The sequence below is a fragment of the Delphinus delphis genome, chromosome 12 (genome assembly GCF_949987515.2).
Source record: "Delphinus delphis chromosome 12, mDelDel1.2, whole genome shotgun sequence".
NCBI lineage: Eukaryota > Metazoa > Chordata > Mammalia > Artiodactyla > Delphinidae > Delphinus > Delphinus delphis.
The window spans coordinates 83,906,558-83,933,750 of NC_082694.2; the positions used below are offsets into that span (position 1 = coordinate 83,906,558).

General features: G+C 42.6%; 1 protein-coding gene across 1 annotated transcript in view; it reads left to right on the top strand.

Moving 5' to 3' along the window:
* Window positions 1–27,193, top strand: part of MBOAT2 (membrane bound O-acyltransferase domain containing 2) — a 113,765-nt gene that overhangs the window by 58,680 nt on the left and 27,892 nt on the right. Inside the window, exon 4 of the mRNA XM_060027132.1 lies at window positions 18,438–18,533. Coding sequence (XP_059883115.1) covers window positions 18,438–18,533 — 96 coding nt within the window. The remainder of the gene's footprint in view (window positions 1–18,437; window positions 18,534–27,193) is intronic.

The window sequence follows — 27,193 nt, forward strand, 5'->3', positions numbered from 1 at the left end:
AAATCCTTACTTCTCCTGCATGTTAGCCATCACTGAGAACAACCTTGCTTCAGTTTCCTCTTGGGTTGTTTTGAGGCTTAGACATCTGAAAACCACGCCTGGCGTGGTCAGCCTGCAGTCGGTGGTGGTGCCCGTCAGCTGTAATTATTTCCCTCCTGACCCCTCCAGTCTGCTGTTGCTCTGCAGCTCCAGCCGCTTCATTAGATCACATCACACAGCTGGACTTTCATCGTCTTCCTTGCTGCCCTTGCTTTGAAGATCTTCACAGAATTAATTGAATCACCTCTTTCCTTTTCTCCTTTTCCACCTAAGTATTTTTCACCCCGAAGTATAAGAGAAGAAAGATGAGTGACCTTTCATGCAAGTGGGGAGGGAGCTCAGGACCCTTTCTTTGTTACAGTGCAGCCCTGAAGAACAGAGAGTGACAGGTTCCTGGCCTTCCAGTTGGGAGGGGCCCAGGATCTCTGACTTGGGGTGGTAGGGGTGACATGAAGCCTTTTCCAAACTTTTTTTTCACGGTCCTGGTTTTAGTAGCAACTAGAATAGGCTGAAATCTGGATGCATTTTTGTGGGTAATTATCTTTCTCAGTTCAAGATTCTGTCATTACATTGTCTGCCAGACATCGTTTTCGATGTTTTTAAAAACTTTAAATTTTCATTTCTGTGTATTTATTGACTTAAGGACTATTTCATCAGATGATATTTTGAGCTACAATTCAGAGATCTTAAATCTTGATGTAAACTATAGAAGTCTTTGCTTTTTTTTTTTTTTTTTTTTTTTTTTTCCGGCCATGCCGCGCTGCCTGTGGAATCTTAGTTCCCCAGCCAGGGATTGGACCCGAGCCACGGCAGTGGAAGCACTGAGTACTAACCACTGGACCGCAGGGAAGTCCCATAGAAGTCTTTGCATTTTGAACGATAAAATAATCTTGCTTAATACCAACAGCCAATACCCAATTTTATTTGTGTATCTGAATCAACTTTGGAAATTTTCTTTATAAAACACAATTAAGTGACTTCATTATGTTATAGAGCCAGGTGTGGGAACAGAGTTAGATTTCTTAAAAGAGCTGAACAGGAGCCAGGCGGTTCGGGTCATTTCTGTCATCCATAAACAAAGTGAGGACAGGAAAGAATCGAGTGGCTTCATGTATCCATGTCACTGTTTGTGTCTGGTGTAGTGAATACAGCTAAGCTCCTTTCCTTTTTTTCATGAATAAGGCTTTGTAAAAGAACAAACACAGTGCCTCACGACTTGTATTGTATTTGTAACCTGTGGAGACCTCATGGTTCCAGGTGAGAGGGCACCTGGGCAGAGCGCCAGGGCAGGGAACCCAGCAGGCCCTGCCTTCCGAGCCACAGAAGTTTTATTGTGGAACAGAGATTACCTGCAGGTCTCTAGGAAGAAATCAAGAGTGTGTGCTGGTCCCTGGACTCCAGAACCTGGTGTCTCTATATCCAGGGAAAAGCCTAAAATGGGGATCCTGGGGAGGTGGTTACTGACCCCACAGAGGACAGTGGCACATTAGTGACTGGGAACAAAAGGGGGGCCTCTGAATCTTTATGAAGACGGCATGGCTGGCTTTTGCTGGTAGAGCAGCTGGTTCTTTAAAGTGTTTTAAAATTCCTCTGTTAGAGTCACAAATACAGAGCCGATTTCCTAGTAACAGAGCTCAGCTGACTCTCCCATTGAGGGCTGGCAAGCTCTTCTTGCCACCAGGACTTTTCTAGGTGTGGATATGTTTCTGATTTTCTGGATCTATTTTAGAACTTGAATTTACCCCCCACAGAAATAATATTTCCATGCTAGCCTACCAAATCCTATTTTAATTGACAGAAGTTCCAGCTATTGAGGAATGAGAAGGTCCGCAAATTTTCTCCCTCCAAAACAGCGATAAAACTGGATCAACTGGTCAAAACCATTTTAAGGCTCTGGAAATTGACCAAAAGTAAACAACAATTTGAGATGCATTTATTTAAGAGAAAATAGGTGACCTTTGAGTGAGAACAGTGGGAATTGTGGTGTTCTTGCCTGGGCTTACCTCCATTCTTCATTCCCTGGCAGAGTAGTTCGCCTGGGGCAGGGATGGCCACAAAAACAGCAGCTTTGATTGACTTGATTTAGAGTGGAAGGCAGAAAACCCATGCAGTGGTTCACAGAGAATGCCTTCAGCTCTCCTGTCCTGACGATGAGAGATCCTGGCAGCGAGAGAGCTATAAAGGGACTAGAGAAAATCTCAGCACAACCCTGGCTGACTGGAGACTGCATCCACGCCAGGGGAGGTCTGGGAAGGCCTGAGGGACAGGGAAAGCTGGGGCGGACTTGAGAACTGCTGGACCATAGAATGAGCTCTCAAACCCACACGTAGATCCCTCGGCGGAGGGCAGAAGCCTTACTGGCTGCAGGTGTTTGAACACAAGCCCTGACCAACCCTTGGCTGACCACTGAGATTACAGACAGGGGTGACTCCTCGAGTGAGGCTGAAAAATAAAACCAAGAATTTAAAAAGCTGAGTGGAGATGTCAGCTGCTGTGTGCCACGGGTGAGAGAGAGTCAACACAAAGTAGCACAACAATGCTCAAGAAAAAAGACCAAGTTCAATTACTATATTATTTTAACGTGTCCCTTTTTTTTTTTTTTTTTTTTTTTTGCGGTACGCGGGCCTCTCACTGTTGTGGCCTCTCCCGTTGCGGAGCACAGGCTCCGGACGCACAGGCTCAGTGGCCATGGCTCACGGGCCAAGCCGCTCCGCGGCACGTGGGATCTTCCTGGACCGGGGCACGAACCCGTGCCACCTGCATCGACAGGTGGACTCTCAACCACTGCACCACCAGGGAAGCCCAACTTGTTTTTTTTAAATCAATTTTTATTGGCGTATAGTTGATTTACGATGTTGCATTAGTTTCTGCTGTACAGCAAAGCAAATCAGTTATACATATACATATATCCAGTCTCTTTTAGATTCCTTTCCCATATAGGTCATTACAGAGTACTGAGTAGAGTTCCCTGTGCTATACAGTAGGTCCTTACTAGTTATCTAAGTAGCGTGTATATGTCAATCCCAATCTCCCAATTTGTTCCTCCCCCCACTTTCCCCCTTGGTAACCATAAATTTGTTTTCTACATCTGTAACTCTGTTTCTGTTTTGTAACAGATTGTAGTTTTAAGTGCAGTGGGAGCCCACCAGGGAATTCTAAGTAGTGTCACAACATTGTTCCCACTGCTCTGTGTGGATAGGATTGTTAGAGGGTGGGCGTGGTGGAAGGACCACCAGTCAGAGACAGCGGGCAAGTCAGATGGGAGACAGGAGGGTAGCAGTGGAGATGGGGAGGGGTGGGTAGATACGGGCTCGGTTTCAGAGGTAGAACTAGTGGGATTGGATTGCAGATTGGTTGTGGGGTGTGACGACAAGGGAGGAATCGACTTTTTCTGGCCTCAGCGGCCGGGTGGACTGTGTTAGGTGGGAATGGGGGGGATGGAGGGAGAAGCCGCTTACTGGGCAGGAGGGCTTTCTCTGCCAGGTTAAGTCTGAGAGGCCTCATTAGATATTCGTGTCGGGACAGCAGGCAGACAAGCCTGGTGTTAGGCTTTCAAGGCTTAGAATTCAATGAAATCATCTAAGAAAAAATGTACATGGAAAAGAGGAGAGGACTGAGGCTTCATTGAACAGCTTGGCTGGAGTCACCAGCTGGGAAGAGATCAAGCCAGCTTTCCAGCCGGGCCAGTCTTCACTCCAGAATCGACTTCTGTGTTCTCCTGATACACCCTAATTTACAAACCTGACTTTTTCTTCTTAGTTTCTGTAGCCAGTATGTTACGAGATATTTTTTAGTTCCTCCTAGGAAATCCTTAGCATTTGCTGTCCCATCCCCTGTCTTAGCTCGGAACTTATTTCCTCCTGCTGTGTAAGTGCTCTTCTGACTCCCAGCCTTCTGTCTTACCATCCATCATATATATGGGTTAGTCTTTATTATTTGCCTAAAAACTATTTCATCGTATTGCTCTTTGTTCAAAAATCTTTGGACGCCTGTGGGAGAATAGCCTCAATACTCAGTCGAGAAACTCACGGCCCTTCAGAAAACTCTGAATCCATTTTACCCACTAAGCTCATTTCCTGTTGTTTCTCCCAGTTTTCACTAGGTAGGCGTCAGGCTGACCAGTCTTGGCCCTGGGCACTCAGCCTGACTGGGCGGCGTCATCTTTTCTGTGCCTGTCCTGCTCCGTGTCTGCAGCTACGTCGATGTTGTTGCTGTCCTCCCGAGGGGAGCCTTCACTTGCTTCCCTGGCCTGCGATGATCTTTTCACGCTGCTTCTGTTCTGCCTCTTCACAGAACGCCTTCTCTTTGTCAGGCACCACGCCAGGCTCAGACACGCAGATGTCTGAAGTCTTCAAGGAGTGCGGTCTAGTGAAGGATACGGACATCTAAGAGAGCAGTTTTCACAAAATGCGATTAAGACGCTCTAAATAGACATAGTGAGACGGGTGACTGGCATTTTGATGGCTGATCCCGGGAAACCCAGCACTGCAGTCACGATCGGCTGCCAGACATTGTGACCGTTGTTCCTGGCTCGATGTCAGGTTCTTGAGATGGAGAAGCCATATCTTATTGTTCCTTCTATAAAAGGCAAGTGTGTGGAGTCAAAGGGACATCTTTAACAAACCAACTCTGGGAAGAGATGAGACACGTGATCTAAAAATGTGAAGAATGGCTACTGTGTATCTTTAAGAGGGTGTGTTTATAAATGTGGTGATAGTGGAAGGAGGCTTTCAACTTGGTTCTTAAAGACATCATGTGGTTAGATAGTTGATAGTCACCTATTGGTTACCTGAGGATAAACTTAACCTTTGGTTCTAATACTTTAGCAGAAATAATGTATTTTTTAAAAAAATATTTATTTATTTGGTTGCACCAGGTCTTAGTTGTGGCAGGCGGGCTCCTTAGTTGCAGCTCACTGGCTCCTTAGTTGTGGCATGCAAGCTCTTAGTTGCAGCATGCACGTGGGATCTAGTTCCCTGACCAGGGATCAAACCCAGGCCCCCTGCATTGGGAGCATGGAGTCTTATCCACTGCGCCACCAGGAAGTCCCAGAAATGATATATCTTAGAATGTGTTATTGTACACAAAGTAAAAAGAACAAGAAACGTTAAGGATCACATTTATTAAAATTCCATTAAATTTATGACTGGCCTATTAGAATAAAATGCAGATACTATCAAAAAGATTTTAGAAAACTGATGTTTTGATGATGGTTATAAAACTAAGTTTTGAGACTTGCAGTTAATTGTAGCAGATTAAACACACACATTTATCTGAAACTCCACTTAAATGGTAGTGAAACATCAAAGAGGTGTAAACTACAAGACGGGGGCTGGAGATGGCATAAGAAGCCGAAACCGAAGTGCCTGCGAGGATGGTGCTGTTGAGGACCAGCTAGTCTGTCCTGCCAAGTCCAGGGCTGGATCCGGGAACTGGCCTGGCAGCCTCTGGAGAGCAGAGCCTGCATGTGGGGTGTAGGGCTGTGGAAGGCTCTGTCCTGGTGACCGGTGTCAGACCCTTCGACTTTGAAATGGTGCACGTGTTACTTTCATAAAAGTAGAGGTGAAGGAAAAGCCGAGCGCACTCCGGGATGCTGGTTTTAGAATAACAGCTTCATATTTAGGCCACCTCCGAATGCCACCCCGTAGAAAAATAACTCTTCAGGTTGCCTTGCACATAATAGCCACTAAATGAAAGCGAACAGACTTGATTCATCATAAATTTTTACATAGGAAACTTGAACAGTTTTTAAGCAGTCATCTTTCCAGGTCTCTGCTGACTTTATCAGGCTTAAGATCCTGTTTTGAAATATACCCAGAAATAGAACACTCACCTTTGCTTTACGTCATTCGCCCGTAGGTCAGCAAACTCTCATTATGTCTAATAACTGTGTTTGTATTCACATGACTGTTGTATTTTTAGTGCAAAAATTTTTACCTGTGTACATATTTAGCATTTTAGCCAGTTGTCTCTCTGGCTAGTTAATGTGAGTATTGTACAGTTTTCTGGTTACTTGTTACCAAAGCCTATTTTTAAGATCCTGTAAATCATTTATTAAGTACTTTGCAAACTCTGTTTCTCACTAGTGCCATCTTTGGAGTTAAATCTAGTGTCCACCCCCTGCCAATATTTACTGCTTTTTTGTACCAACAGTTCTTGGCTTACATTTATTGCTATTTATATAGATTAAAATGTAGAAATAACTAGATTAAGTGAATTATAGTTTTGATTATTTAATTTGAAATGGTGTATTCTAGAAATGGAAATATGTAATTGTGGATAGTAATTTTGGAATAGATTTTGAAACGAACGGAGTGTAGGTTTGGAGAAGTATTTACTTAGAGGTGTTTGCTTTTTAAACTGAATGGAGTCTCTCTTCAAAATTACATAATAACCTATGATATGCAGGGTTATATGCCAGTAAGTAGAGGTAAGGTTTGGAGATACCAACTGGAAGAAAATTTGACCCCTGACTTAAAGGCTGTTGTGACCCCCTAGCAGTTTTAACCTGAGTTTACCTTCTGTCAGCTTTACAGTTTTCACTTAGCAGGGCCATCGAGACAGAGGGAGGGGAATCAAATAAGACTCAGGACAGTTTAGCAAGAAACGATGATAAAAGAACACAGTTAACTTTAAAGTGAAATGGAGCCCTGTTTCAGCAAATCGTGACCAACCTGAGACAACACTGATGGTGACTAACTTATCCTCCCTCGAATTGCTGGAATTCCAGTGATCACCTGTGTGCATGTGTGATGGGTGATCTCAGTGTTGCCAGGCTTCTCTAAGCTTCAGTAATATTCTAGTTTCATCTGTCTTAAATAATTCTTTATTTCTTAAGTTATCAAAATAGAAGCCTCTGTAAATGTGTTTCATTCATCCAGTAGAACCAAAGAAAGAACTCTTTTTTTTTTTTAAGTTAGATTCCGGGGCAACAAAAGTTCGTGAAGAAATTTGGATTTTGTTCTAAGTGTGGTGGGTGGCTGCTGGCAAGTCCTGAACATTCTGGATGCTGTGTGTATAACAGACTTGGGAGGGTGTGGGAGCAGGGGGCTAGTCAGGATGCTCGTACAGTGGTCCAGGCCTGGACCTGCTTCCAGTGGGAATTACTCAGTCCAGGATAGATTTTGATGATAGATTTGAAAATGGATGTGGGTCATACATGATGTGAACTATGAAGATAGATATGAAGATTCGGATATGGGATGTGAGTATAGAGATACATCAAAAATGCCTTTAGTTTTTGGGGCAAAGCAACTGGGTGAAAGATGATGCCATTCATCAAGACAGAGAAGACTAGGGAGAGGAATTGTTTTGGTGAGGTCAGAATTTCTATTTTGAACATGATAAATTTGAGATGCTTGTTAGGCAACCAAATAGAGATGTTAAGTAGCTTGTTGATTGTTTGAGCTTGGAGGTTAGGAGACACGTCTAATCTAGAGATATAAAATCTGGGTGCTGTTGGTATACAGCAGTAGGTAAACACCTACACAGCTTAAAATCATGGAACTGGAAATCCTTTTGGAAATAGGTGCAAATGGAGAAGAGGACTGAACCCTGGAGCCCCAGGTTGAGAAGGAATCTGCAATGGAGATTGTAAAATTTTCTTCCAAATAATTTTTTTTTTTTTTTTTTTTTGCGGTACGCGGGCCTCTTACTGTTGTGGCCTCTCCCGTTGCGGAGCACAGGCTCCGGACGCGCAGGCTCAGCGGCCATGGCTCACGGGCCCAGCCGCTCCGTGGCATGTGGGATCCTCCCGGACCGGGGCACGAACCTGTGTCCCCTGCATCGGCAGGCGGACTCCCAACCACTGCGCCACCAGGGAAGCCCTCAAATAATTTTTAAATCAACTTTATTTAGATAAAATTTACCTAAAACAAAATAGAACCACCAGTTCCGTGAGTTTGGACAAATGTATAGACCTGTGTAACCACCACCCAAATCCAGAGACAGGACACCTCACTCATCCCCCAAAGTTCCTTCATTCCGCTTGTAATCATTCTAGCCCAGTCCCCTGCCACCAGCTATCTGCTTTCTATCACCATAGATTAGCTTGCCTGTTTTAGAAGTTCATATAAGTTGAAGTATATAGTAAGTAATCTTCTGTGTCTGGCTTTTTAAACTCAGCTTAATGTTTTAAAATTCATTCGTGTCACTGTGTTGATCAACAGTATGTTCCTTTTATTACTGAGTACCCTTCCAATGTGTGAATATACCACCATTTACATATCCTTTCACCTGTCTATCAATGGTCATTTGGATTATTTCAAAATTTGGGGGACTTCCCTGGCGCTCCAGTGGTTAGGACTTTACCTTCCAAAGCAGGGGGTGCGGGTTCAACCCCTGGCCAGGTAGCTAAGATCCCACATGCCTTGCAGCCAAAAAACCAAAACATAAAAACCAGAAGCAATATTGTAACAAATTCAATAAAAACTTAAAAAAAAAAAAACTGTCCACATCAAAAAAAATCTTAAAAAACATTGTATGTATTTAAAAAAAAACCCCAAATTTGGGTTATTAGGAATAAAAGTTCTAAAACATTCTTGTACAAGTCTTTTTATGGATATATGTCTTCATTTCTTTTACGTAAATACCTAGGGAGGATTTGCTGGGACATAGGGTAAGAGTATGTTTAATCATATAAGAAACTGCCAGACTTCCCCAAAGTGGTTTTACCATTTCACACTCCTACAGGCAATGTGTGAGAGCACCAGTCGTTTACCTTCTCATCAACGCTTGGTTTTATCTGTCTTTTCAATGTTAGTCATTCTAATGTGTGTACAGTGGAATTTCACTATGATTTTAATTTAGATTTCTCCTGACTGATGATGTCAAGCATCTTTTCTTGCCTTTTTGACCAATTGTACATCTTCTTTTGGGACACGTTTATTCGAACCTTCTGACTTGAATTTTATTACTATCTTATAATTCATTCTTTCTGTTTTCTGGTTGTAAGTCTTTTGCAGGTATGTGGATATATTCTCCCAACCTGTGACTTGCCTTTTCGTCTTCTTGGTGGTGACTTTTGACAAATAGAACTTTTAAGTTTTGATGAAGTCAATTTAACAATTTTTTATTTGATACTTTAGAGCTTTCTGTGTCTTTTCTAAGATGTCTTTGCCTGCCTAAGGTTATAAATATTTTCTTCTAGATTTATGGTTTTAGTTTTTATGCTTATGTCAGTGATCCAGTCTGAGTTAATTTTTTTGTGTGTGCTATGAGGCAAGGGTTGAAATTAGTTTTCTTCCGTGTGTGTATCCATTTGTCCCAGCACTATTTGTCCACATACCGTCTTTTCTGTTTTGAATTGCAATTCACCATATATGTGTGACTTTATCTCTAGACTGTTTGTTCTGTTCATTGATCCGCGTGTCTAACGTGCACAGCACTTGTAACATCTGAATACTAACTTTACTTTCTCCTTAATTATTTTTTAAAGTTCCATTGTATAATTTTTTTTAATGTACTTACTTTATTTATTTATTTTTGGCTGCGTTGGGTCTTTGTTGCTGTGTGCAGGCCCCCTCCATTTGCAGCGAGCGGGGGCCACTCCTTGCTGCGGTGTGAGGGCCTCTCATTGCGGTGGTGTCTCTTGTTGCAGAGCACGGGCTCTAGGCACGAGGGCTCAGAGCACTGTAGTTGTGGCTCGCAGGCTCTAGAGCGCAGGCTCAGCAACTGTGGCACACGGGCTTAATTGCTCCGCGGCATGTGGGATCTTCCCGGACCAGGGCTCGAACCCAGGTCCGCTGAACTGGCAGGCGGATTCTTAACCGCTGCGCCACCAGGGAGGCCCGTCTCCTTAATTGTTTTTCTCTGTTTGCTTACATACTTTTTGTTTTACAGTGTTCCTTGTATTTTTAAAGTGGCTTCAAAAATTACTTAGAAATGCAAAGACTGCAGAATGTTTTGAAAGAGAAGAGTAAAGTTTGAGGACTTAGGCTACCTGATTTCAAGATTTCCAAGAGAGCCTTGGAGAGTATAGACAGTGGGGAAGGCAAAATAAGGAGAAAATGCAGTTAGTACTCAGCTATGCAGGCCTTTCCTGAATCTGGGCAGCACCCAAAGCCGTCTGAGCTCAGGCACCTTGGAAAGTGAACAGTTTAATTTGATTTCAGCACATTAAAACAGCTCCTCATTTATTAGTTTTTGTCTTTATTCCCATCAAGATTTTGAACCTTTTGTTGATGTTGCCTGTTTTCCTCATTTGGGGAGAAATTCTTTCTCAGTTCACAGCATTGCTAGCCCATTAGTTTCCATAGTCCCTGAGCACTTTGTTTTTCCCTGAACAATTTCCAATTTGTATCTAATATCTAGAGAATGGGTATTTTAGATGTGGTTTCTGTTTTTAAAATGGGGCAGTCATTCAACATTCATATTTTAATGAGTAATAAAAGGTTCTTTCTGGAACTCTTCAAATCTTGTTGATTTAATTTTGTTATGAGTGATGATAATATCAGGGTGCTTTGAAAAACTGCAAAGAGCAGAAATCCCAGCTCATAGTGGTATAATGGTGTAACAGTACAGGAAGATTTACCTCCTGAAGCAAGAAGTCCTGAGGCAAGGCAGTTCTTGTTGGTTAACTCAGCAACTCAGTTTTAATGAGGGCATCAAAAAGTTCTATTTTTTGTTCTATATAGCTTTTCTGCTTCGCCATGTCAGCATATTGTCTGTAGGCTCGCTCCTTTTATAAGCTGGGCTTATCAACATGACAGTAGCAAGTGTCCTACTTCAAGGAGAAAGCCTTTCCAAAAGCTCTGTGTCATGTTTCATTGACCGTACTTAAGTTTTATGCCCACATGTAAACTGGTCCGTTGCAAGGAGGGCGAGACCACAGTGATTCAGTTAGCATAGTCAGGCTCCCTCCCTGTGTGTCTGCCTTTTATAAGGGAGAGAACTACGGTTCAGAAGTAAAGAAACTTTCTTAAGATCACACAGATAGGAAGAGTAAAAAGTGATGGGGCCATTATTTAAATCTAGATCATGTCTGTCTGGATTTTATTTGCATGCATATTTTTCTGTTGGAAGACATTCAGTGAAACCCATGCAGTGACCATAGCACTTATAAGAATATCGTGCCCGTATGTATTGGCTTATATGTCTGCTTTCCTCTGCTGTTGTGTGCACTTGAAAAATCAGGGGCTTTCCCCATCACCCTTTCCTGCAGTCTATCTCAGAAGAAAAGATAACAACAAAAGTTTGGTGTGCTTTGGTATCAGTTAGGAATACATTTCAGTTGCAGAAAAAAACCACCACCTGAGATTTTTTTCTGGACTTAGGTTATTCAGAGCCAGTGTAGCTGCTCAGCAGTGTTTATTAAAGGAGCAGGTTTCTTGTTCTGCGGTGCTGTCCTTCGCCTGTTAGGTCGCTGCTTCATGGATGCAAGATGCTTGCTGCAGCAGCAGTCAGATCCGTATTCTGGGCAGAAGGAATTCACACCACACCAGCTGCGTGTATCCCCTCTTGTTCTTTGATTCTCACAGAATGCTTTCATTGGCTTTTGACAAACTCATAACTAACCTATGGTTGCAATTCAACCATGATTTGACAGAATTAGACTACAGATTTTTCTCCAGTTCAGTAAAGAAGTTCCTCACATCACGGGCAAACAAGTGTTGTTCCGTTATGAATGTCGGTTGATATTTTTGTTTACATTAATGAGTAAATTGAAAGTGAAGCGATAAAGATATATGTGAGCACTTCACTCTCCTTGTCCGTAATGTGAGTAAGAGCAACTTCTTTGCTGAATTGAATAACCGTTTTTAAATACTGGAAGAATAAGATTTCCTCCTTTTTTTTGGCTGTTCACAGTGTAGTGGCTACAGGTCATGACACACTTTTACAAGTTTAACGTGCATTGTTGGCGTTCTCTTCATTACTTCTAATTCGGCTCAGCCAGCTTCTTCCGTAAAGGGCCAGATAGTAAATATTTTAGGCTTTGAGGGCCTTGCAGTTGCTGGTGCAACTATTCAGCTTAGCTCTTCTAAGGCAAAAGCAGGCATAGACAATATGTATGTAAACGGGCATAGGTGTGGTCAGATAAATTTCATTTATGTAACAGCAAGGAGGGGGCGGGATTTGTCCTACAGGCTTCAGTTTGATGATCCCGGCTTTAAACATTCTATAGTGTTTGCCAGTTTTCAAGGTGTAAATACTTCCACCACGGTGGATTTAAAGCTACTCACTTGATGCCCCTGAATGTGGAATTGGGAAGAAATGCTCAGTAGCTCACAATTACATACTGTTTCTACCGCACAGATACAGGAGATGGAAGTCACCTCAAGAGCAGAGAAAATAGCAAAAGTCAAGAAGTGATGGAGGAGTGATGAGTTTGACATTTAATACCTTTGAAAGATAATTTCTTTCATCTTATGTTTATATCATTTAGTTTTTAGTAATGGCTGAGTTTAACAACCACTTTACAAAAACTCTTGAAAAATTAACAGCCTTCATAAGCTGGTATGAGCCGGATCTGGAACACTCCTGCAGACGGCCACCACCATGGGCCACACAGACGCGTACCTTCCCAGGAGCCTCAGCAGACGCCTGCGTACACCTCATAGGCAGAGCTGTGTCTCTTGCCACCTCTAATGGCAAGAGAGGCTGGGAAATGGAATATTTAGCCTTTGGCCTCTATAGGCAAGGAAAGCAAGGGTGAACAGAGATGGAAATGCACATGGAGCGAGTCAGCCTAGAGTGTCTGCTACAGTTCTGCTCTAGAACTTTTTCCATGATATATCCGTATATGTTTATATATATACATACATATGTGTACATATATAGAGAATCTAGAATGGGATTGCATTTTAAGCCCACTGTTCTTTAGCTTACTTTTTCCACTTGACTCTGCCTTCCATTGTGTGTACATATAGATACCTCTTTATTCACTGTTACTGAATGCTGTAGTGTGGCTTTCTATTTATTTTATTATTTACATTTATTATAGCTAATATCATTGGAGACATTTAGCTGGTTTCCCATTTTTATCATTAAATACAGTGCTTTAGTGAATATCTTTGTATGTATCCTTGTGCATATATATAAGTATTTTTATTTTTTAGGATAGACTTCTTGCAGTGAAATTGGCGGTTCAAAGAGTATGTACAAATTCTGAGGTATGCTGCAAAATCACTACCGAAAAAAGATGTTTAAAATTTCATCCCTACCAGCTATGTTTGCGAATGTCTGTTTTTCCCTCCCAAACTGGATATTATCTACTTTTAAACTTTTGCCAGTCTTACTAGTCTTTTTTTTTTGGCTGCTCTGTGCATGGCATGTGGGATCTTAGTTCCCCAGCCAGGGATCAAACCCGTGCTCCCTGCAGTGGAAGCGCGGAGGCTTAACCACTGGACTGCCAGGGAAGTCCCTACTTTTAAACTTTTGCCAGTCTTAAAGTATTATCTACTTTTAAACTTTTTATATTGGATAAGTATTATAATTCTAATATGCATTTCTGGATTATTATTATTATTTTCTGGTCATTCTTTATCATGAATCTAATTTATTTTTCTAAATGGACTGGCCGTTATGATTTTTTTATTCTATAATTTGATCATTCACATTCTCATCCATTTTTTCACTTGAATTCTTAATTTCTTTCTTTGTTGACTTGTAGAATTTCATCATTAGGGATATTAACCAACATGTAGTAGATAATTTCTGTTACTTATTTAATTTTCTGTCATCTCTCATACAGAAATTTCCAATAATCTCTATATAATAAATATTGTCACATTTTGTCTTTGTGGCATTTATGATTTTTGTCATGCTTATGGAGGTTTCCCCAGTTCCAGAAATTTGAGGATATTCTTTTGTGTTTTATTCTAGACTTTTTACTGTCTTATTTTTTTTCACAGTCTGACTGGATTTTTGTATGTGTGTGAACTCGAAAACTATTTTTATTTCTGAAAGGAGAGCTAACATTTTACACTTCATTTGCCTCATTCATCTTTTTCCCACTAATTTCATATGCCAGCTTTATAATTACCAAAACTTTCAGTTGTACAGTGAGTCTTTTTTTTGAACCTTCTTCTCTGTAAGGTTAATCTTTTGGCCTGTTTCTGCATCAATACTGCATTATGAATCACCGTGACGTATTCTTTTATCTGGTAGGAGAGGGCAAGTCCTCCTCGTCATATGTTTGTTTAGTTTTCCAGAAGACCTTGCAAGTCAACTAATCAGGTTCCACTAAAAGTATTGTTGGGGGCTTCCCTGGTGGCGCAGCGGTTGAGAGTCCACCTGCCGATGCAGGGGACACGGGTTCGTGCCCCAGTCAAAAAAAAAAAAAAAAAAAAAAAGTATTGTTGGGATTTTGCTTGGGATTATGATGCTAAATTTAGAGATTTGAGGGGAGTGGACTCTAATGTTATTTGAATTTTCAAAATAAGTCTAAAAGTAAGTTATTTTACACTAACACATATACCTCTTCTTTCCCACTTCACAAACTTTCATGTGCTTTCCCCCATGAATTACTAGCGTTTCAGGGCCAACAAAGTACTGAATATTTTGAGAGATCTTTTTAATGTTAAGAAAGCATCCTCTTCCCTTAGTTTACTGAGTTCTATTTGTTTTGTGGAGACATAATAGAATTTTATTAAATGCCTTTCTATGTATCTGTTATAACTATTTTTCCCCTTTGACTCACCACTATGATGATACATATTACTAGTCTTCCTTTACTGAATCATTCTTGCATTTATCCAATAAGCCCTGCCTGGTCGAGGTATCTTATTTTAAATTACAATTCGTTTTAGTGTGCTAAACTCTTTTTTTTTTTTTGGTGGTACGCGGGCCTCTCACTGTTGTGGCCTCTCCCGTTGCGGAGCACAGGCTCCGGACGTGCAGGCTCAGCGGCCATGGCTCACGGGCCTAGCCGTTCCGCGGCATGTGGGATCTTCCTGGATCAGGGCACGAACCCGCGTCCCCTGCATCGGCAGGCGGACTCTCAACCACTGCGCTACCAGGGAAGCCTGAGCTAAACTCTTTTTAAGGAATTATTTCAGTTATCTAGTGCAGCAGGACAAATCACCCCAAGTTTAGTGTCTTAGCAGTGATCTATCATTATTTTTCATGGTTTTCTGTTTTGAGTAGACCCAGCTGAACAATTTTTGCCTAGGGTCCCATGTGGTTGTTATTAAATATTGGCTGGAACTGCAGTTATTTGAAAGCATGACTGCTTGACATCAAGAAGGTTTCCTGCTAAGGCTGGCAGTTGATGTTGGCTGCTGGCTGGGAGATCAGCTGGGATGATTGACTGGAGCACCTGCATGTTACCTCTCCATGTGGGCTTGAGCTGCTCACAGGTAATGGCTGGGCTCAGAGACAGTGTGCCAAGGACAAGCATTCCAAGAAACCTAGGAGGAAGCAGCAAGACTTCCTATGACCTAGCCTTGACGTTGCAGGAAGTCATTTCCATTGTATTCTGTTGGTAAACCAAGTTATTTCGACCAGATTCGAGGTGAGGAGAATTATATTCCAGCTCTTGAGGTGCAGAGCTACATGTGCAACAGGGAGGGTTGTTACTGGGGGCAGCAACCTTAGGAGCCCTTCTGTCCTCTGGCTCCCAAAGTTCACAGTCATCCCACATGAAAAATGCTCTTACTTGGCTCCCAGGATCCCCCAGAGTCTCCTCTCATTATGGCATCGAGCTCGAGGTCTTTGTCTCGTCATCTCAGTCAGGTCTAGTACGGATGAGGCTTCTTGGCTGTGGTTCTTCTCCATGTGAGGACCAGTAAACTAAAGGGGCCCCTGGGGGACCCAGTATACGGTGGTGAGCAGTGATAGGATAGCTGTAGTAGACCTTTTTGTTCAAATAGGAGGGGAAGGCAGGTCACTTAGCAATCCCCGGTCCGTAACAATTGTGAACTCCAGACAGACACCTGTTATCACTTCCTTGATTAGGGCCCAGACCTAGTCCCTGCAAGTGGTTCTCTGTGGCTCTTGGATTCACCCTCTAGACTCTTGACTCCACACCCTGAGCTCTCCTTCCTTTTTCATAAGAAATAGCCGGATTTTGCAGTTGAATAGTTTTCTTAGCCTACTACCCAACAGTAGATAGTTGGGCACCCAAAGCTCTGTTTTCATTTTGAGCTGTCTCTCCCTTTCAGTCCAATCTCATGTAACTCCCTTAAAAATGATGTGGGCTTCCTGTGTATCTAATTATAACCCCCTGCATTAGACAAAAGCTGCACCCGCAGATCTCTTTTTGATAGTCTCCTTTTTAATTTGGTCTGAAAGTGCTGTGGGACAACATCCTTAAGGTTCCTAAAAGTGTTCTTGCCTCGTAGAGAGTCTAAGAGGTATATACCCTTAAGATTCTTAGAAACCCTTTTTTTAAATCTAAGAGGTTCTATAAAGTTGTCCTTAAATCTTTCTGAGGTGTCATCAAGAGACCCTTGACTTCATCTTTACCCTGATTACTTTAAGAATATTTTGCTGACAAGAAAGACTATCCTGAGCCCTTTCTATTTTTCCTAAGTTCTGCTCAAACCCTGCACATTTTCTTTTTTAGTTCATCTCTCTCTACCCTTACCTTGTTGTATGCATCTAAGAGAAACCTTTCAGCACTTTTATTGGGTATTTTTCTTATCTTCCACGTTACAGCAGGCAGCAGTGTTCCCCAGTCACTGTATAACCTGGGGTGCCTGGGGTGCCTTTTCTCTGCTTCCAGTTAGAATTTCCCTCCTGCTCTTTAGGTCTTCGGTAGCAATCTCCTCGAGACCTTTCCTGCTGCCACCTGCTCCCTGTCCTACAGCCAGTGTGTGTTAGGTTTTTCCTATGGTAGCACCCTGTTTTCACTTACCAATTTCTGTTCTGATTACGTCACTACCTCAAAATGCAGTGGCTTAAAATAAAGTGCTTACTGTTCTGTGGGTCAGGAATTCGGGAAAGGTTCGGCCGAATCGAGCCCTCGTTTTCACCTGACATCAGCTTCTTCACGTAACATGTCTGAAGACTTAGTGCTCTCTGGCACCTCACTCTCTGACACTCCCTCCTCCAGAGCCTGTACATGTGTTGGTCTTGGGACAGTCATGCTTTTCTCCTGACGAACAACTTCCAAAAGGCAGGAAGGAGAAACTGCCAGGCTAATTATGGGCTGCGCCTGAGCTAGCAAAGTGTTCCTTCTACCATAGTCTACTGGTCAGTGCAGTTAGAGGGCCAATGGAGATTCAAAGCGGGTAGAGAAAGAGACTCCGCCCCCTCATGAGGGGACAGAGGGGCAGGTTGTAGAAGAGCATGTGAAATGGGGCCCTCTTTGGAAAATGCGATCTGCCACATGATATTCAGAAGTTATGTTAGGTTTGATTTCTCAGCGTTTTGTGTGTGGGTATGCACATGTGCCATTTTATCAGATATAGCTATCAGGAATATAGTAACTCTGTAAATCATTTGAATAGGAAGCTTTCCCCCCTTTTTCTTTGCTCAGGAATAATCCAAGTAGCTCGGAATTACCTCCTGGTATAAAGTTTGAAAGGACCTTTTCATAAAAGCTCCTGAATTGCCAACCTGAGAAGTTTAAGGTTTTAACTTAGCCAAATACGTTGGTCTTTTTCCGTTGATTTCTTCATTATATATGTTTAGAAAGTCCTTCGCCAATTTGAGAATGTTTGAATATTTATCCACAGCCCCTTTGTGATTTGGTTTTATGTTGTATTCATAATTCTTTAATCCATCTAGAATTGTTTAGATGAAGATACAACTCCCTTCCCCCAGCCACGTGGTTAACTAATTAGGTGGTAATCAATCCATTCCTGCTAATTTGCATTGCAGCCTTCATTTTATGCAATGTTATATATCCTAGAGCCTGTGGATTTCTGTTCTATTGATATGTAAATTCTTTTTCCCATACTGTGTGTTTAATTATTGTAACTCTCTCCTATACATCTTAAGACTGAAAATTACTAAACGTTCATGTTTTAAAATGTGAGTATATACCACCTGACCCACACTGTTTATGATTTTAGACACTTGAGGACAAGTTTTAAAAATCCTATTAAGAATTTGTTTAATGTATATTTCAGCCAAATATTTTCATACTAGATTTTGTTTTCTAGAAGAAGGAGGAATAAACAGAACAGATGTCAATATTCAACATACTCAGTTTCATGCTGTAAGCATGACTTTCAGATACATAATTTGGTGTACAGAGTTTTTTCAGAAGGAAAAAATGTATAAAGGTAGGAACTAAATGCACTTACCATTGAAGATGGTACAAAGTTCAAGTAAACTGAAGCAGACACTAGTAAAGATTTTTAAAACTTGTTGAAGAAAGCTATTTGTGGAGTAGATCTAGTAATGTTTAATTTTTTGAACTGTATCATATAGTTAATAAATTAGTTAAAAATGTATTCTTTAACAAAATGAATCTTTTTATTTCACTAATCTAGCTTATTTTTGTTTTCCAGATATTGTTTTGTGTTTGCTTTGGGTTACCTCACAGTATGCCAAATTACTAGAGTCTATATCTTTGATTATGGACAATATTCTGCGGATTTTTCAGGGTAAGCCTGTTTATCTATTCTAACATGTTGGTTAAAGGACAAAATATAGTTGCATTTAGTAGTTCAAATGAAAAACTCTGTTAGTTGAAAATTCTTTTATGAATTTAGCATTTTTCTTCTTGTAAAGTGGTCTTTTATAGTGCTACATAAGTCACAAAAATAACCTGGTTTTAAAAATTGACTTATACAAAATTGCTAAATATACGGCAATTAAATTTGTTGTACAGCATTCTGATATTGAAAGCATTTTCTAATTCTGTTAGAAATTTCTGCAATCACTTATAACTAATGAAAATCAGCCCCTTTGAGCCTGCATCCTTGCTACCTTCCCTCCTTCACGCCCCCCCTTCCCTCCGTCCTTTCCTTCCTTCTTCCTTTCTCTGGAGTCCCTTTTATACAGTCGTTTCACATCTGATTGCTTGTTCTTGCTTCTCAGCACGCTGTGGGACTTCCTTTGGACCAGAGGTCCTCGGACTAGCTTTGTCATTCTGAATTTCCAAGAGAGGGCACTTGAGCGTGTATTTTACTTCTATGCATTGCACTCCTATGGAATGTTTTACATTCTTATATTCAGTATTCTACTGAGTGGTAGAAATAACTTCTGGCTTTTATTCCTTCAAAGGAGATTGAGTCCCTCCTTGGTACTGGAGAGGTCTTTTCCCTGTAACAAAACTGATGGAGTGTCTATTATGAGATAAATGCAGTCCAAGTCCTTACAAATGAGCTTGCTTACCATCTTTATAAAGGGACACCTGCTAACACCTAGGTACCAGGTGGGGAAGTTGAAGATAAAACTCTATAGTCTTTATGTCAAACCTGACAGATTTCTCTGTTGAACAAGATACAGAAGACCTGCTTTTAAGTCAGTCTTGAGTCATCTGGACAGGATAAAAAATGACCAGTAGGGCTTCCCTGGTGGCGCAGTGGTTGGGAGTCTGCCTGCCGATGCAGGGGACACGGGTTCGTGCCCTGGTCCGGGAAGATCCCACATGCCGCGGAGCGGTTGGGCCCGTGAGCCATGGCCGCTGAGCCTGCGTGTCCGGAGCCTGTGCTCCACAACGGGAGAGGCCACAACAGTGAGAGGCCCGTGCACTGCAAAAAAAAAAGAAAAAAAAATGACCAGTAAATCCAACTTAAGGATAAGTAAGTGGAAAAAATAAAACAAATCATGACATCTATGAAAAAAACTGTTCAACAATAGAAAAGGCCCAAAGTTGTATGAGCTTAGAGAAAAATCACTGTTATAAAACAAGAGAATTTCAGAAGATGAAATATCTTTTTCTCCTTAATGAGATCAAAGTGGATTTTACTTTTATTAAACAGATTTTTAAAACAGGCTTGGATGAAAGGAGACTGCATCCAAAAGAACAAACACAACCAAGACAAAACAAAATTGATTAAATACACTGAAACACTAGTTAGTCAACTTAGCAACATATTGAATAGAATTGAGAAATACACCTGGCATTCAGAAGAAGTGAATAGGTGCTGGCCATCTAGCTTATAAACAATAGGAATTCTTGAAGAAAAGAGCTACTGAGCAGAGTCAATAAATGTATTGGGCCACCATGAAAATCTTGGTGAACCCGAAGAGGTAACCCAGGTCCCGCGTTGTCATCCTAGTATAACGAAAATAGGAACTAGCTGCTTATATTTTTAAACCGCCAGATTTAATAAGTAGTTTAACGTAGCTGACTTGAGTTTATTAGTATGGATTGGTACAAGTACAAATTCATGAGGCCCAGTATTTGCTGGATCCTTGTAACCCCTCCTTCGTTTCAATCTTAGTCATTACCTTTTTTATTTACTTTATCTGCTGTTCTAAACTCATGTCACTCTCTAGCTAGGGGTAGGCTGTCAGAACAGCAACATCATTTCGGTGGCTTTACATAATGAAGGTTTATTTCCCATTCACAGTCCAGTCCAGTGAGGAGGGGGCCTCTGCTCTGCACAGTCATTCAGGGAACCAGGCTCCTGCTTTCTTGCGGCCCTGCCTCCTTCAGGGTCTCTGGAATCCTCTTGATTACGTAGATGGAGGGGGCGTGTCCAGCAGTGAGTCAAGCAAAGAGAGAACATGCCATGCTTTCTCCCATTCTGTTGGAAAAGGCTAGTTCCATGACCCCACAATTTAGAGGATAGTTTACGTTAAGAACAAAATGCGCGTGACATGGCTTTAAGTATTTTAATGAAATTAAAATGTTCATTTAAATGTTTAAGTATAATTTAAAATATTGAAGTATGTCAAAGAGAAATAACATAGCATTTTAAAGGTGGACAACCTGATATAAAACTCCCAGTTTAATGTGTGATTTTTATCCATTAGGAGAAAATATCTGACCATTATCAGTGAACTGATAAAGATTAGACAGAGACACATCAGCTCAAGGAGAGCATCGAGGCTGAACTAAGTTAAAGGCTCTCTCTTATTTTAATGGGCACAGAAGAGAAAAGAAGCATTTAGAAGCCTTGAGTGTGTTACAACACATGAGCAGAAAAGATCCTGACTTGACCCTAATTAGGATAGATATGGTAGCCATCCAAAATGCTGGCTGTCTGAAGAAGGTAGAACTGAATAAAGGGAACCATTCTTTGTGCTAAGCTGTCCCGTTGCCCTGAAGTTGGAAAAGGGAAGCCAAGCTCTTGCTGAGGACTAGCAGGGGAACTGTTTTGTACAGGGCAGTGTTACTTGCAGAGGTGTGGAACACTGATTGTGTGTGTGTGTGTGTGTGTGCGCACGTGTGTATGTGTGTGCAATGAGAGAGAGAGAAATAGGTTGAATATACATTTAAAATGTTGATTAGATAAAAGGGACTCACCTCTTAATAGAAGCTTCTTTTTGCAGAAAGGTTGAAAAGATAGGTTGTTAGCTTTCACGTTGGCCTCAGAAAATAGGTACAAGAGAAGTATAAAACTGAAATAGCTTTCCTTTATATCAGCAATAACCGGTTAGAAAATATAATGGAAAAAGGATCCTAGTTTCAAAAGCAGTAAAAACTACGAAATATTTAAGAATACATGTAAAAAGAAATGCCGGGACCTCTGTATGGAAAACTATGAAACTTTACTATAGGATATAAAAGAAGACTGACTGGAGAAACATCTTGTTTATTCAGAGTAACAGTCAGTATTGTAAAGACGGTCCTTTTTCTCTAGTTAATCTGTAAATGTTATGCAATTTAAGTTGAGGTTTTGAGGGAAATCAGACACATTGAAAAGTTTCTCTAGAAGTGTTTGAGAGTAGCAAATTCAATATAAAAACATACTCTGCTTGTAAAGCAGCTTTCATTTCAATATTGTAGGACTGACATAGGAGTAGCCAAATCCAAGAAGCCAGCATAGAGAAACAGACCCGTGGATCTGGGAAATAAGTGTACAGAATGAAAATGCTGGGATTATAGGTCAGTGAGGAAAGCCCCTCTCGATATTCCGTAAATGGTATTGAGACAGAAAAGGAAATGTAAATACTTGCATCCTTGTAGGTGGAAGCAGAAAAGGAGATTTTGGGGGCAGGAAGAGAATGAGTTTTGATTGGAATATGTCGATTTTGTGGAGCTGAAGGGCTGGTTAAGCATCCACCAAAAAAAAGATATGCGTGACATATTTTCCATTGAAGTCAAGAATATATTTTAGAGCTAACCGGATAGTATCAGATGCTCAGGAAGTGTCTTATTACCGGCTGCCCACGTGTGTTCATTCAGCTAAGATTTATTGAGCATGCTCTATACGTTTCGCTGGGTGCTAAGTACTTTTGCAGGTGACAGTCGTGTCAAGCAGAAGAAGGGAGAGACCACTTGGCCTAAAAGCTCCGTGCCGTCCCTCTGTACTCACTGAGCTGAGTCCTGGAAGATTCCTGCTGCTCTTCACCGTCCTCCGCTCTGCTGTGCCCTGTACCTGTGTTGTAAATAGGGTTGATGTAAATTATTCAGCCCATAAACCGCAGTGTTCCATTTATCCTGTTTCATCCTGTGGGAGCGTCTCCCGACGCCTTGACCTACATTTGGTTAGGGGAAGCTTTCCGCCCAGCTGCCACTGATGTAGTTCAAGGTACCAGGAGTAAACAGGCACGGGTCTGTTATATGGTTTCGTGTGTCTGTTCCCCGCCCTACCTGAGCCTTTCCCCCGATTTTACGTTTGTTCACAAAGCAGTGTGGTATCACGGTATTTATCAGAAATCTGCAGTGTTCTCTTAAGACTCTAAAGAGTGGATCACTGGCTTTCAAAGCCCCCACTGTGTGTGCCCAGCCTCACCTCTCAGCCTGTCTCGTCTGATGCTGCAGTCACTTTCATGTCCTCACACTTTACTGCCCGTCAGATTCTTTCTGCCAGGAGCACCCTTCCCAACCCTACCTGCATATCCAGACCTCCCTGCTCTTAAAGGCCCGGATGAAGTGACTTCTGTTCGAGGTGTTTCCCCCTCAGTTTGCTTAGTTTGAAGTTATCTCTCATTTCTCTGCACATTTCTTCAAATATCTCATTTAGCACTTAACACTTTTTTATGCAGCTCTTCATGTACCGGTTTAGCTCCTAATTTAGTGAGAAAGCTCCTTCGGAGACAGCACTTTACAGTTAAGTATTGCAGCCCTCCAATGCCCTCTGCTGAGTAGCAGTTCCGATATTTATTGAACGAAGGTTTTATCAAACATCTGCTGTGCCTCAGATACTGTTCGTGGTATTTGTCCTATTGCCGTTTAATCTAATCCACACAGTGGCTTTATTATCCCCATTTTATGGACAATAATTTTGAGGGTGGGGCAGTTAAATAGCTCCCCCGTCTCCACAATTGATAAGTACTGGAGTCGGGACGTGAGCTGTTTTCTGACTCATGGGTCCACCTGTCTGTTCCCCACGTCTCCGCCCAGTTGTCCAACGAGCATCTCACACTGAACTTGCCTAACACAGAATTCCCAATTTCCCTTCCCTGTTCCTCCTGCACTCCTTCTCAGCCAGCCCTATCCTTCTGTTTCTTGCTGTGGTCAAAAACCTTGGTGGCTTCAGGTCTCAAACCCTGTATCTGATCCGTCGTCAAATCTTCATCAAATCTCACCGTCTTTACCGTCAGAAGGTGGCTGGAATCCATTTCACAAGGCCTGTGCCGTCACCCTGGTCTGGGCTGCCGTTCTCGCCTGTCTCTTAGCCCCATCCCAGCACCCCAAAGTCCTTTCCACCCAGAGCTGGAATATACCCATTTAGAACCAAGTTAGTTCTCTCCTGTCACCCTCCACAGTTCCCAATGTGTCTTGGGTCACAGCCTGTGTCCTCACAGCGCCCTGCAGAAGCCTCCTAGATCTGATCCCTGCCCCCTGTCTGTCTTCACCATCTGTTCCTGTCCTTACTTGCCTCCTCCAGTCACATCAGTGTCCTTACCAGCCTTCCAGCAGGCCAGTCACACCCACCTGGGGACTGGTGAACTTGCCTCACCAGGGCTTGCTCCCTGACTCAAGTTCTCTGTGAAACATCACCCCCGGGTGAGGCCAGTCCTCACCTGCATCCTGGCACTCCCTCTCCCCCACCCCGATGAGCAGAACAACAGCTGGCATATGATATATTGACCTGTAAGTTCATCTGTTATCCATCCCTCCCCAGTACAAGAACGAGAACCCTGTCTCATTCACGGCTGTGTCTCCAGCACCTGGTGCCTTGTAGGTGCTCATGAGATACTTGTTTTCAGAATGACGGAGTAAAGGGGATGGATGGATGGCTCAGAAGCCTTTTCCATCCTCTCTCACTGCACATTCCTTTGGTGTTAGGTCCGTGGGGTTTGTCGGTTGCAGTGGGTTTTGCTGTTTTGGAGGAGAGAACACCTGTGTATCAGACATGCCTGAGAGTGGAGAAGTAAGTTTGGTTCTGTTGTTAGGTCCCTTGTACCCTGGTGACAAACTGACCTTTACCTAGCAGGTGCTCGTAGTTGCTTTGTGGCAGCATTGTTAGAGTTCAGCAGTCTCCTAGAGATCATGGAACAATCCAGAAAGTGATTGTTCTTTTTTCGTATTCATTCTCTGATAATGTTTAACTACAGTTTGAGTTTCACTGTGTGATAGAAGTAAATCCCATTACTCTCCTTCTTTGTAGAGGAAAAAAAAAGCATGTCAATGTTTTAGTTAAAAAGCAAAGTTAATTTGTACGCTTTTAAAAAAATTATAAGAAGTCTAGAGCTTGTTAGTTCTTGACGTCTTATTTTATGTTACCTGAAGCTCTTTCATCGGTTGAGGTATTTGTTTTGAATAGCTAGGTGGCACATTTTTCCATGTTCCTGGCAGAGTGCCGGGGAGAAAGTGTGTGTAGTTCCACCTGAATCTAGCGATGTCGTGGTGCAGAACGTGCAGGCGGCTCCATCCAGGCCCGGACCTCACTCCATGGAGGCCCGGAAGCCGACTGCCTGCCCTCCCCACTCCACCTCGCAGCCTCCGCCCCAGGGAAGCAGGAGAGTCTGATTCACGTCGCGTTATCTCAGACGTCCAAGGACCTGGGAAGCGATTAGATATTGGAGGCAAACAGGTAGTTAAAATGTCAATAAAGGTGTAAGTGAAAATTGCCTGAGTCACTCTAACTGTCGCCATTCAGGTATTTGTGAACAAAGTGCACGGCTCGGAAAACCACTGCAGCTCATCTCTTTGTCAACCCTGGGAGCGTTTCCACTTAGAAGCGTCCTCTGTGCACGCACGCCACCCCTGCCTCCGTCACTCTGCTCTGTCTCCCGGCCAGGCTCCTGCCTGTGTGGGACTCATCGGTCTGCCTTCCCCTCTGGTTTACTCTTCTGAGCTCTCGTTAGTCTATTCCTCCCATGCTGAGCTTCCCCCTAGTCCTTTTTTGCTTTCATTCATAAAGTGCTCCTTCATAGTCACTCTGTAATGATTTTGTCTTCTGTCATGTTCCTGTCACATTAGCCACCCCCTGACCCCTGCCTGGGGCAGGTTGGACCAGAGGCTGTGGAATGGCCACCCCTTTAAAACCAAAGGAAATGTTCAGGGGTAACAATCGTCGGTTAAGGAAACAGAGAAGCGATGAGAGACATTTTTACAAGCCGGTCAGAACTTTGAGCCCGAGTATATAGCAGGTGCCGAGGGTACAGAGGTGAACAGGGCAGGGTTCCTGCTGCTAAGTAGTCCCTGGGTTTTGTGGTGACAGGAAAATAACCCAATAATTACAGAACAGTCTGGTGCCTGTTTCCAAGCACAGAGGAGAGCGGACAGGAGGGAAGGAATATAATCAACCTCTGGAAGGAGTGATGGGTCTTGACACTCAGAAGACTCAGTTGATGCGGTATTTTAGAAATATTTATTCAGCACACATCCTGTGCCAGGCACTGTGCTCGGCACTGAGGGTCCGTGGCGAGAAAGACTGTTAGCTCCATATAGCAGGGACCTTCTAAAGAGGGAAGAGAGACTTTAAAACACAGCCATCACTGGATAAATGAAACACCCATGAATGTGAAGAATTCTTTGAAGGAAATAAACAGGACGCTGAGATGAAGTGAAGGGCGTGTGTTGCATTTGGGCAGAGGTGGCTGCTGGGGAGGAGCTGCGCACGGGCCTCTTGTACGAAGGGACTGTTAGCCTGAGACCTGAAGCAGGGGACGGGGATCTCCTTGCAAAGCAGCTCCAGGAGGAAGCAGCATCTGGGGAGAGTCTGGAGCACGTGGGTCTGCCCCCCGCCTTCTTCCCACCTCTGTTAGGGAGCGTGCTCCTTGGAACCACTCTGTCCCCCGACGCAGCTCACTTGCATGAGAGCCTGCGTCCCGCACATCTGATAGAGTAGAAGTTGCTTGGGGCTGCCAGTAGGCGCAGTAAGGGCATGCACTCAAGAAGCACATATTTGCCTTTGGGGAACATCTGACGTATATGGACCTAACAATTTAGTACGTCACTGAGCTGATAGTATAAATTTAATAATTATTTTTTCAGGTGTTTTTATGATGTTTTAAGGTGATGCGAGAATTAAAATTTAGAACCGAAGAGTATTTTCTCATCCATTTTTTAACTAAACTATGAAGAGAATTAGGCAGGTGAGAAAAATGATTCTTTTCCCCCAGGGAAATGGGAGTTACAAGGTATTTTTATAATCCTCAAAGGCATGTAAAATATCTTGCAAAGTTAAAAAATAAATGGCAACTGGGTGTTGAAAGCAAGCAGCCTGGGGGATAGGTTAGCCGAGGAATAATTTCCTGAGAGTGAGTGATGTATGTGTAGGAACTGACCTTTAAGGGAACTCAAGAGGAATCCTCTCTGTTAGTACTTTGAGTTTAAGAGCAATCGTCATCTGACAGGTTTTTCGTGAGATCTTGCCTGTTAGGTGAGGACAGTGGGCTGTAAGTTCTCGGGGGGCCCAGGTCTGTGCATCTCATGCCAGCGGTCGGACCATTTACAACAAACCCTTGATGACGTTGCTGACACGGTGAGAAATCACCTCCTTTCTTTACATGTTTCAAGATGCTGGTTGTTTTGGTGAAGGTGGCAGTCTGTGCTCTGAGCGGTGGGCACGGGGAGGGGTGGGGGTGGGAGGGTAGGGGGGAAGCTCAGGGTCTTCGTGGTGCCGCTCCCCGGCTGCGATGGGCCTTCCATGATTTCCTCCTGGTTTTATTGAGATTCCAAAACTATAAACAGGTAACTTAGGGTTAATTGTTCTTTAATACTCATGTCTGTAAGCTAACGTAAAGGATGAAA